This window comes from Heterodontus francisci, chromosome 34 (assembly GCF_036365525.1).
Source record: "Heterodontus francisci isolate sHetFra1 chromosome 34, sHetFra1.hap1, whole genome shotgun sequence".
Taxonomy (NCBI): domain Eukaryota; kingdom Metazoa; phylum Chordata; class Chondrichthyes; order Heterodontiformes; family Heterodontidae; genus Heterodontus; species Heterodontus francisci.
In genome coordinates this window covers 22342572-22354454 of record NC_090404.1, presented here as the reverse complement: position 1 = coordinate 22354454, position 11883 = coordinate 22342572, and the positions used below count along the sequence as shown (strand labels likewise).

The window sequence follows — 11883 nt, the reverse complement described above, 5'->3', positions numbered from 1 at the left end:
GGTTTTGGTTTCCTGGATAATTGGGGCTCTTTCTGGGGTAGGTGGCACCTCTACAAACAGGATGGTCTTCACCTGAACCAGAGGGGTACCAATATCCTGGGGGGGAGATTTGCTAGTGCTCTTCGGGGAGTTTTAAACTAATTCAGCAGGGGAATGGGAACCTAAAATGTAGTGCCAGTGTACAGGATGTTGAGATTAGTGAGGTCAGGGATAAGGTTACAAGGACGCAAGAGGGCACTGGCAAGCAAGAACCTGGTTTAAAGTGTGTCTACTTCAACGCCAGGAGCATCCGGAATAAGGTGGGTGAGCTTGCAGCATGGGTTGGTACCTGGGATCTCGATGTAGTGGCCATTTCGGAGACATGGGTAGAGCAGGGGCAGGAATGGATGTTGCAGGTTCCGGGATTTAGATGTTTCAGTAAGAACAGAGAAGATGGTAAAAGAGGGGGGGTGGGTGTGGCATTGTTAATCAAGGAGAGTATTACAGCGACAGAAAGGACGTTTGAGGACTCGTCTACTGAGGTAGTATGGGCCGAGGTTAGAAACAGGAGAGGTGAGGTCACCCTGTTGGGAGTCTTTTATAGACCTCCAAATAGTTCCAGAGATGTAGAGGAAAGGATAGCGAAGATGATTCTCGGCAGGGGCGAGAGTAACAGGGTAGTTGTTATGGGGGACTTTAACTTTCCAAATATCGACTGGAAATACTATAGTTCGAGTACTTTAGATGGGTCAGTTTTTGTCCAGTGTGTGCAGGAGGGTTTTCTGACACAGTATGTAGACAGGCCAACCAGGGGCGATGCCACATTGGATTTGGTACTGGATAATGAACCCGGCCAGGTGTGAGATTTAGATGTAGGTGAGCACTTTGGTGATAGTGATCACAATTCGGTTAGGTTTACCTTAGTGATGGGCAGGGACAGGTATATACCGCAGGGCAAAAATTATAGCTGATGGAAAGGAAATTATCTTGCGATTAGGCAAGATTTAGGATGCGTAGGATGGGGTAGGAAACTGCAGGGGATGGGAACAATCGAAATGTGGAGCTTATTCAAGGAGCAGCTACTGCGTGTCCTTGATAAGTATGTACCTGTGAGGCAGGGAGGAAGTTGTCGAGCGAGGGAGCCGTGATTTACTAAAGAAGTTGAAGCGCTTGTCAAGAGGAAGAAGAAGGCTTTATGTTAGGATGAGACGTGAAGGCTCAGTTAGGGCGCTGAGAGTTACAAGCTAGCCAGGAAGGATGTAAAGGGAGAGCTAAGAAGAGCAAGGAGAGGACACGAGAAGTCATTGGCGGATAGGATCAGGGAAAACCCTAAGGCTTTCTACAGGTATATCAGGAATAAAAAAATGACTAGAGTTAGATTAGGGCCAATCAAGGATAGTAGTGGGAAGTTGTGTGTGGAATCAGAGGAGATAGGGGAAGTGTTAAATGAATATTTTTCGTCAGTATTTACAGTAGAGAAAGAAACTGTTGTTGAGGAGAATACTGAGATTAAGACTACTAGGCTAGATGGGATTGAGGTTCACAAGGAGGAGGTGTTATCAATTTTGGAAAGTGTGAAAATAGATAAGTCCCCTGGGCCAGATGGGATTTATCCTAGGATTCTCTGGAAAGCAAGGGAGGAGATTGCAGAGCCTTTGTCCTTGATCTTTATGTCGGCATTGTCGACAGGAATAGTGCCGGAAGTCTGGAGGATAGCAAATGCTGTCCCCTTGTTCAAGAAGGGGAGTAGAGACAGCCCTGGTAATTATAGACCTGTGAGCCTTACTTTGGTTGTGGGTAAAATGTTGGAAAAGGTTATAAGAGACAGGATTTATAATCATCTTGAAAAGAATAAGTTCATTAGCGATAGTCAGCACGGTTTTGTGAAGGGGAGGTCGTGCCTCACAAACCTTATTGAGTTTTGAGAGAAGGTGACCAAACAGGTGGATGAGGGTAAAGCAGTGGATGTGGTGTATATGGATTTCAGTAAGGCGTTTGATAAGGTTCCCCATGGTAGGCTATTGCAGAAAATACGGAAGTATGGGGTTGAAGGTGATTTAGAGCTTTGGATCAGAAATTGGCTAGCTGAAAGAAGACAGAGGGTGGTGGTTGATGGCAAATGTTCATCCTGGAGTTTAGTTACTAGTGGTGTACCGCAAGGATCTGTTTTGGGGCCACTGCTGTTTGTCATTTTTATAAATGACCTGGAAGAGGGTGCAGAAGGGTGGGTTAGTAAATTTGCGGATGACACGAAGGTCGGTGGAGTTGTGGATAGTGCCGAAGGATGTTGCAGGGTACAGAGGGGCATAGATAGGCTGCAGAGCTGGGCTGAGAGATGGCAAATGGAGTTTAATGTGGAAAAGTGCGAGGTGATTCACTTTGGAGTAACAGGAATGCAGAGTACTGGGCTAATGGGAAGATTCTTGGTAGTGTGGATGAACAGAGAGATCTTGGTGTCCAGGTGCATAAATCCCTGAACGTTGCTACCCAGGTTAATAGGGCTGTTAAGAAGGCATATGGTGGGTTAGATTTTATTAGTAGGGGGATCGAGTTTCGGAGCCACGAGGTCATGCTGCAGCTGTCCAAAACTCTGGTGAGACCGCACCTGGAGTATTGCGTGCAGTTCTGGTCACCGCATTATAGGAAGGATGTGGAAGCTTTGGAAAGGGTGCAGAGGAGATTTACTAGGATGTTGCCTGGTATGGAGGGAAGGTCTTACGAGGAAAGGCTGAGGGACTTGACGTTGTTTTCGTTGGAGAGAAGGAGGAGGAGAGGTGACTTAATAGAGACATATAAGATAATCACAGGGTTGGATAGGGTGGATAGTGAGAGTCTTTTTCCTCGGATGGTGATGGCAAACACGAGGGGGCATAGCTTTAAGTTGAGGGGTGATAGATATGGGACAGATGTCAGAGGTAGTTTCTTTACTCAGAGAGTAGTAGGGGCGTGGAATGCCCTGCCTGCAACAGTAGTAGACTCGCCACCATTAAGGGCATTTAAGTGGTCATTGGATAGACATATAGATGAAAATGGAATAGTGTTGGTCAGATGGTTTCACATGTCGTCGCAACATCGAGGGCTGAAGGGCCTGTACTGCGCTGTAATATTCTAATTCTAAATCTAATTCTAATTTGTATTTAGAAATCTGTCAATCTCTGTTTTAAACATTCTCAATGACTGAGCTTCTGCAGCCCCGTGGCGTGGAGAATTCCAAAGATTCATAACCCTCTGAGTGAAGAAATTTCTCCTCATCTCTGTCCTAAGTGGCTTCCCCCTTATTTTGAAATTGTGTGCCCTGGTTCTAAACTCCCCAACCAGGGGAAACATCTTATCTGCATCTACCCTGTCTATGCCTTTACGCATTTTGTAGGTTTCAATGAGGTCACCCCTCATTCTTCGAAACGCTGGAGAACACAGGCCCAGTTTCCCCAATCTCTCTTCATAGGATAGTCCCACCATCTTGGGAACCATGCATGCACGTGAGCAGCTGGCTGGTGCTGAGACAGCCGAGACCTCTGATAGTCGGAGGACTATATGTGTGCAGCACATGTTTTGCCCCCAGGCTGATGATGGGCTGCTGGTTCCGACAGCACAGGGCATGCAGGAGTTACCTTGAGACGTAAAGCAATGTCTGGCAGAGATGCAGAGGCCATGTACAGCAGTGAGTAAATGATGGAGGAGTTCATCCAGACCATGACTGCAGCCATGTCCCAGGCATGTGAGTGAATGGCTTCATCCATCGAGATATTGGCAACCTCAATGAGAGCCACTTTCCACAGAAGCGCCAAGACATTCAAACCCTTGCCTTGGCCATGACTTCAATTCATAAGGGCATGGCCCGAGAAGGACCAAGAGCATGGAGAGTGTTCCAACTCCTCGTCCTTGTCCAGAGAGCAGGGAGGTTCAAACGAGCCTTGAGAGGGAGGAGGAGAAGCTGCACTCCACATCTGTGGTCTCCCCTCAGGGTGATTCGAGTGTGAACACGGGCTCCTCAGCCACTCCGCCAGTGAGTCCAGCTCCAGCGGCTGCAACACCTGAGGACAGTCCTGCAATGGTTGAAGAAGCTTTCAGGAAGCTGGGGTTCTCCAGGCCTCAGGCACCCAGAGGACGATCGCTGAAGTCACCCCAGGCCAAGAGGAATCCTGATCAGCAGCCTACCTCCAGTCCAGCTTCTATAGCAGAGGAAACGCCATGAATGAGAACCCACAAATGTATCGATGGCACACCTTGACACATAAGGGTATTCATGGGTAAGACAGATATGTCATGTTTATTTTAATTAAATGTGTTTTCCTGCCAATCATCAGCCTTGTCTGCAAACAACATTCCACCATCGAGTGCTTATGTGTCTTTCAATTATTTCATAAGCCTTGCAGTATTGACAATGTGACCACTGGCATCATCGGCATGCCAATATGCCTGATATTTAATTGCAGGAATGATTTCACATGGGCAATGGCTCAGTTTGTTGCTGTCAGTCATGCTGGACAAGCAGATGTAATGGAGGCAGAGTACTTGAGACTCCATGCATGATGGTGAGTTTTGTTGGCAAACACTTTTATTAAATTTTATGGATTGTGGAAACACGCAATTATCAGTTTCTGCCTTGCCTCCCTTGCTTGCTGCTCATCATATCTGGCCTTCATTGTTGGTCTCTGATTTGCCATGTGTGCTTGTCCTAATGTGCCCTCTCTGACCTGTTCGTCAGAGAATGTCTCATGCTCCCGTACTACTTCATCTTGCAAGGCCTCCCGTCTCTGTAGTGCAATGTTGTGCAGAACTCAGCAGAGTACAACGATGCGTGCAACTCTGTCTGATGATTACTGTCGGACTCCGCAAGATCTATCGAGGCAACAGAACCGTATCTTCAGCATACCAGTGGTTTGCCCGTTGGTTTCTCGGGTGGAGACATTGCAGGCATTGTAGCGCTCTTCAGCATCATTGGTGTGGTATCTCAGTAGCCTCAGAAACCATGTCATCAAGGGGTAGCCCTTGTCCCCAATAATCCACCCTGAAGGTGATCAGGAGGGATTGAAACGCTGTGGCACCTGGGACAGGTGAAGTATGTATGTGCCATGGCAGCTGCCCAGGAGGCAGGCACACACTTGCAGGAACTTGCTTTCTCTGTTCGCACACTAGTTGGACATTGATTGAATGAAATTCCTTTCTGTTTTTTTTTTTAGGTGGCTGGTTGGTGCGTGGAAGCCTTGATGGCCACATGTGTGTAGTCGACCGCACTTTGGGCCTGTGGGAATCCCGCAATGGGCCTCTTGGCCTGACTCGCACTGTCTGTCCTTTGGTGGGCATGACGCCAGCCCTCTTGAACAGAGCTTCAGTCACTTCTTTGATACAGCAATGCGCTGCAGATTGAGAAACCCCAAACATCTCGCCTGTGGATCCCTGGAATGATCCAGAGGCATAATTTTGAGAGCCACAGAGATAGAAACATAGAAACATAGAAAATAGGAGCAGGAGTGGACCATTCGGCCCTTCCAGCCTGTTCCACCATTCAATATGATCTTGGCTGATCATCCAAACTCAGTACCCTGTTCCTGCTTTCCCCCATATCCCTTGATTCCTTTATCACTAAGGACTATATCTAACTCTTTCTTGTATATATTTCGTGACTTGGCCTCAACTGCTTTCTGTGGTAGAGAATTCCACAAGTTCACCACTCTCTGGGTGAAGAAATCCCTCCTCATTTCAGTCCTAAATGGCTAAGCCCTTATCCTTAGAGTGTGACCCCCCTGGTCCTGGACTCCACCGCCATCGGGAACATCCTTTCTGCATCTAAGCTGTCCAGTCCTGTTAGAATTTTGTCGGTTTCTATGAGATCCCCTCTCATTCTTCTAAACTCTAGCAAATACAAGCCTAATCGACCCAATCTCTCTTCATACGTCAGTCCTGCCATCCCAGGAATCATTCTGGTGAACCTTCGCTGCACTCCCTCCATAGCAAGAACATCCTTCCTCAGATAAGAAGACAAAAACTGCACACAATACTCCAGATGTGGTCTCAACAAGGCTTTGTAAAATTGCAGCAAGACATCCTTGCTCCTGTACTCGAATCCTCTCGCTATGGAGGCCAACACACCATTTGCTTTCTTAACTGCCTGCTGCACTTGAATGCTTACTTTCAGCGACTGGTGCACAAGGTCAACCAGGTCTCGCTGCACCTCGCCCTTTCCCAATCTATAGCCATTCAGATAACAATCTGCCCTTCTGTTTTTGCCAACAAAAGTGGATCACCTCATATTTATCCACATTATTCTGCATCTGCCATGTATTTGCCCAGTCAGTCAACCTGTCCAAATCACACTGGAGCTTCTCTGCATCATCCTCAAAGCTCACACTCCCACCCAGCTTTGTGTCATCTGCAAACTTGGATATATTGCATTTAATTCCCTCATCTATATCATTTTAAAAAATGATATATCTATATCTATATCTATAGAATGATATCTATATCATTCTAAAAAAATAAAAAATAATATATATTGTGAATAGCTGTATTCCTAGCACTGACCCCTACGGTACCCCACTAGTTTCTTTGTCTGTCAACCAGTTCTCTATCCATGTCAGTACCTTACCCCCAATCCCATATGCTTTATTTTTGCACGCTAATCTCTCATCGAAAGCCTTCTGAAAGTCCAAATAGGGTGTCCACCAAAACACATTGGCTACAGAATTGTGTGACAGTCTCTCTGGCCATCTGCAATTGTCTCTGGCACTGGTGCTCAGACATCTGCAGGAATGTCATTCGAGTCCTATAGACTTGATGGTGCATCTGGGCTCCTCTTCGCCTTGGTGGCTGCTGGTGCTCGCAGCTAGTAGCTTCCTCTTGAGCCGCCACTGCCTATGGGACCCGCCTCTGGCAGATATGATGGCAAGTGTATCCAGGAAAAACAAGGTGGATTATATCCATCTCTGTCCTCTTTGCAGCTTTGGATTCCTTCAAAAAGACACGTACGCCTAACTGGGCAGAGATTTGCGTTAATTTCTGGTTCCACAGAATTCAGGCATGAGCTCTATGCTATGGCTTTATGTTGCCCTCACAACTTTTAAGTAAGTGTGAGCCACCATGTCCATCAGAATACCATTTGAGTTGCCTGCACTGGATCCCCGAAAAAAAAACTATAGTTTCCAAGTTATCCCTTCCACCCCCACAAACAATGTATCCACTTCCGAAGCTCCCCCCTTCCCACAACAGTGCCACTTGCAGAGATCCTCCCTTCCCCTACATCTGAAGATTGACTTTAGTGGCAATGCGTGATGTTAAAACAAATTCAACAGCGTGAACAACGCCTAACTTACTTATCCTTTGCAGGCACCAAAGATTCTCGCCTCAGTGGCACCATCTTTTCCTAAGATGGGAAAGTGAAGGCACTTGAGTGCCACACGTCATGCAGAAGTGTAGGTAGGTTTGTGGCGAATTACATTAGAATACATTCAAAACGGTATTTAACATATTCCATGTACAGTCCCGTCACGAAGCGGCAGAGGTGCTGCCAAGGAAATTCGCCGCATCTGAGAAAATTGGAAACCACTATTATGCCTTCGGATTTCGTGGTGGATGAATCTGCACCAATTCTCCAGATCCTCGCCCGCCATGGACCCGCCTTCAAATGGAGCACAAAATTCAGCCCTGTATTATTTACCATCTGAACTATTTTCTGGAATATGTTACTGATGTTATTTTTCTTGTCTCTTTGATGTTCCCATTTTGGTTTCAATAGGTTTTCGATGCTATCTTGTTCTCCATCATGCTTTACTGTATTATTTTATATTCTGATATTATTGACCTGTCTTATTTTCAATCTGGGCGATTATATTAAACACAGAAGCAAGTGCACGGAGGTTAAGCAATAGTTTTCCACTCAGGACCATGTGTCAAAGCTATAAATTTCACACAGAATCCTGTAAAACGGATGATTTTGTTGGGAGTCGGACCAGTAACATTCCTGTTCTCTCCAGCTCACAAGCATACACTATTCCTCTTTCTCTTACTCCCACTTCCTCTATTACAGCTAACTTGGCAGTGATTGTGATCCTGTCCCGAGGAAGATGCGGTCTCTCCAGATGTATCACTTACTACCTAATGTCCTTGGCAGTGACGGATCTCCTGATCATCATCACCGCTGTGATATTTAACCGGATTGTTGGTATTTATTTCCCAGGCAGTATCCTGTTCATCACACCACTGTGCAGTCTCCGTATTGCCCTCAGCTTGGCGATCATGGACTGTTCTACCTGGTTAACAGTCGCTTTCACTTTTGATCGATTTATGGCCATTTGTTGCCAGAAGCTGAAAATAAAATACTGCACTGAGAAAACAGCGGGACGGGTTATTGGAATCGTGCCTGTAATGAGCTGTTTAAAATATACGTTCCATTATTTTATATATGAACCTTTGTATATAATTAACGATATACCCTGGTTCTGTGAAATAAAATTAGTATTTTATGCATCAAATGCATGGATTGCATATGACTGGATTTGCCGTATTTTAACCCCTGGTCTCCCATTCATTCTGATTTTACTGCTCAATGCTCTGACCATCAGACATATTCTGACAGCCAATAGAGCTCGCAGGAGACTCCGAATCCAGACCATTGGAAAGACTCAGAGTGACCCAGAGATGGAGAAGCGGAGAAAATCCATCGTTTTACTCTTCTGCATTTCGGGCAGTTTCATCATGTTATATTTGCTACGTCTTATAAATTTCCTTTATGTCCGAATTGTGAAACTTAATTATTTCTCTGGTTCCAATTTTGATGAATCAAATTATATTCTGGACCAAACTGGATATATGTCTGAGCTTTTGAGTTCCTGTGTCAATCCGTTTATTTATGCAGGGACCCAGAGAAAATTCAGAGAGGAGTTAAAAAATGGAGTGAAATATCCACTAAATCTAATTGTTAAATTGTTGAAATGATGGGATAAGTAAAATCCAACATGAATTGCACGTTATATTGCATCCATTGCTGTTCTTGTGCATCACACACGACCTCCCCTCCCAGAAAAGTCACTCACTTTGACATCGTTATCCATTGTACGAATTTAAGAATGCATAAGTAACACACCATCAACGTATAATTCAGTGGTGTAACATGCTCTCGTTTAGTTATCAGTTCCCTTCCCCGTGCTAACACCAGCTTAGTTCATTCCCAACTGCCCCAAGGGAACTGGAGTATTGCTACATTCAGAGATTCCGACCGTTGATCTGTTGTTAGATATCAAGTTTACCTGTTCAATAAAGGGACATCAATAACCTTGCTGGGAATGATTTTTGTCTTCGCGTAAGATAAGCACTGAAATTGAATCCTGTAATGTCCCATGCATTGGTCTCCAATCCATAGGCACAGCCTCACATCCGCACTCTTGTGCCCATAAACATAGAAACAGAGGAAATGCTGGAGGAAAAAGACGAAAACTAGTTCGCCTTTTCATTGTCCAACAAACAAAATAAAATTATTCGAAAAAAGTGCCCCTTTTTCAAAGGGATACACACCATAAGCAACCAAATCAAAATAAGAAACTTATCAAGTCCCTCTTTCAACCTATGTCGTTGGTACCAATATGAACAACGACCTCTGGCTGATCACATTGCTCAATTAGAGTTGGCTGCACTTATCCTACACTCACAGAGTGCACTGCTTCTACTCTCAGACTCTCACTCTCAGTGGTTCACCCCGGCATGCCTCTTCCACAGCAGCTGTTGCTGACTGTTCTGCAGTGGCCGCTGCTGCCCAAGTGTTTTTTCTGCTCTTGGCATCTAACAATGTTCTGGAGTGTTCCCGTCTACATACTTTTCTCCACATTGAGTGGGCCGAGCTGGCCGAGCGTGTCTACCCTGAGGCACAGTGTGGCTTTCGTGCAGAGAGATCGACCATTGACATGCTGTTCTCCCTTCGTCAGATACAGGAGAAATGCCGTGAACAACAGATGCCCCTCTACGTTGCTTTCATTGATCTCACCAAAGCCTTTGACCTCGTCAGCAGACGTGGTCTCTTCAGACTACTAGAAAAGATTGGATGTCCACCAAAGCTACTACGTATCATCACCTCATTCCATGACAATATGAAAGGCACAATTCAACATTGTGGCTCCTCATCAGAGCCCTTTCCTATCCTGAGTGGTGTGAAACAGGGCTGTGTTCTCGCACCAACACTTTTTGGGGTTTTCTTCTCCCTGCTGCTTTCACATGCGTTCATATCCTCTGAAGAAGGAATTTTCCTCCACACAAGATCAGGGGGTAGGTTGTTCAACCTTGCCCGTCTAAGAGCGAAGTCCAAAGTACGGAAAGTCCTCATCAAGGAACTCCTCTTTGCTGACGATGCTGCTTTAACATCTCACACTGCAGAGTGCCTGCAGAGTCTCATCGACAGGTTTGCGGCTGCCTGCAATGAATTTGGCCGAACCATCAGCCTCAAGAAAATGAACATCATGGGGCAGGACGTCAGAAATGCTCCATCCATCAATATTGGCGACCACACTCTGGAAGTGGTTCAAATAGTTCACCTACCTAGGCTCAACTATCACCAGTAACCTGTCTCCAGATGCAGAAATCAACAAGCGCATGGGTAAGGCTTCCACTGCTATGTCCAGACTGGCCAAGAGAGTGTGGGAAAATGGCGAACTGATACGGAACACAAAAGTCCGAGTGTATCAGGCCTGTGTCCTCAGTACCTTGCTCCATGGCAGTGAGGCCTGGACAACGTATGCCAGCCAAGAGCGACATCTCAATTCATTCCATCTTCGCTGCCTCCGGAGAATACTTGGCATCAGGTGGCAGGACTGTTTCTCCAACACAGAAGTCCTTGAAGCGGCCAACACCCCCAGCTTATACACACTACTGAGTCAGCGGCGCTTGAGATGGCTTGGCCATGTGAGCCGCATGGAAGATGGCAGGATCCCCAAAGACACATTGTACAGCGAGCTCGCCACTGGTATCAGACCCACCGGCCGTCCATGTCTCCGCTCTCAAGACGTCTGCAAACGCGATATGAAATCTTGTGACATTGATCACAAGTCGTGGGAGTCAGTTGCCAGCATTCGCCAGAGCTGGCGGGCAGCCATAAAGACAGGGCTAAATTGTGGCGAGTCGAAGAGACTTAGTAGTTGGCAGGAAAAAAGACAGAGGCGCAAGTGGAGAGCCAACTGTGCAACAGCCCCGACAAACAAATTTCCCTGCAGCACCTGTGGAAGAGCCTGTCACTCCAGAATTGGCCTTTATAGCCACTCCAGGCGCTGCTTCACAAACCACTGACCACCTCCAGGCGTGTATCCATTGTCTCTCGAGATAAGGAGGCCCAAAAGAGTGGGGCCATAGATCTGGTGTCATCTCTAATGAGTCCAAAGTTCTAAAGTTCAATACCTACTATGTGACCAAGCTGATTACGTTTCCTGAAAGCACAGTGACTAAGTGCTACATTATAGAAGCAGCCTTTCCCCAAATGAGATCTCATTACCTGCCATTTCTGGTGGCTATCACTATGTCCTCGCCAATATTCCCTCTGCCAATTCAGAAAGCGTCAGATGTCCCTTTGCACTTTGCTGTTTGGAATTTTTTGCGATAGTTGACTTCCATATTTTCAACACTGAAAAATTAAGCGAATGAGGCACTTTTGTCCCTTCATGGGGTATAGTCTATCTCAAATGCAAGTGTTTTTTTCCTTCTTCTTAGTTTCCAAGGTTATCGTGCTATTTACCCTTTTTCTTGTCTTCGATTGTACATTACTGATGTCATTTGCCTGTCTATTTATTTATTTAGAGATACAGCACTGAAACAGGCCCTTCGGCACACCGAGTCTGTGCCGACCATCAACCACCCATTTATATTAATCCTGCACTAATCCCATTTTCCTACCATATCCCCACCTGTCCCCATATTCCCCGACCACCT

General features: G+C 45.9%; 1 protein-coding gene across 1 annotated transcript; it reads left to right on the top strand.

Annotated features, from left to right (window-relative positions):
• The first annotated feature begins 7863 nt into the window (after window positions 1–7863).
• LOC137348721 (neuropeptides capa receptor-like) lies at window positions 7864–8913 on the top strand. Its single transcript, XM_068013976.1, has one exon. The coding sequence runs from the start codon at window positions 7864–7866 to the stop codon at window positions 8911–8913; it is 1050 nt and encodes a 349-aa protein (XP_067870077.1).
• Window positions 8914–11883: the final 2970 nt, after the last annotated feature.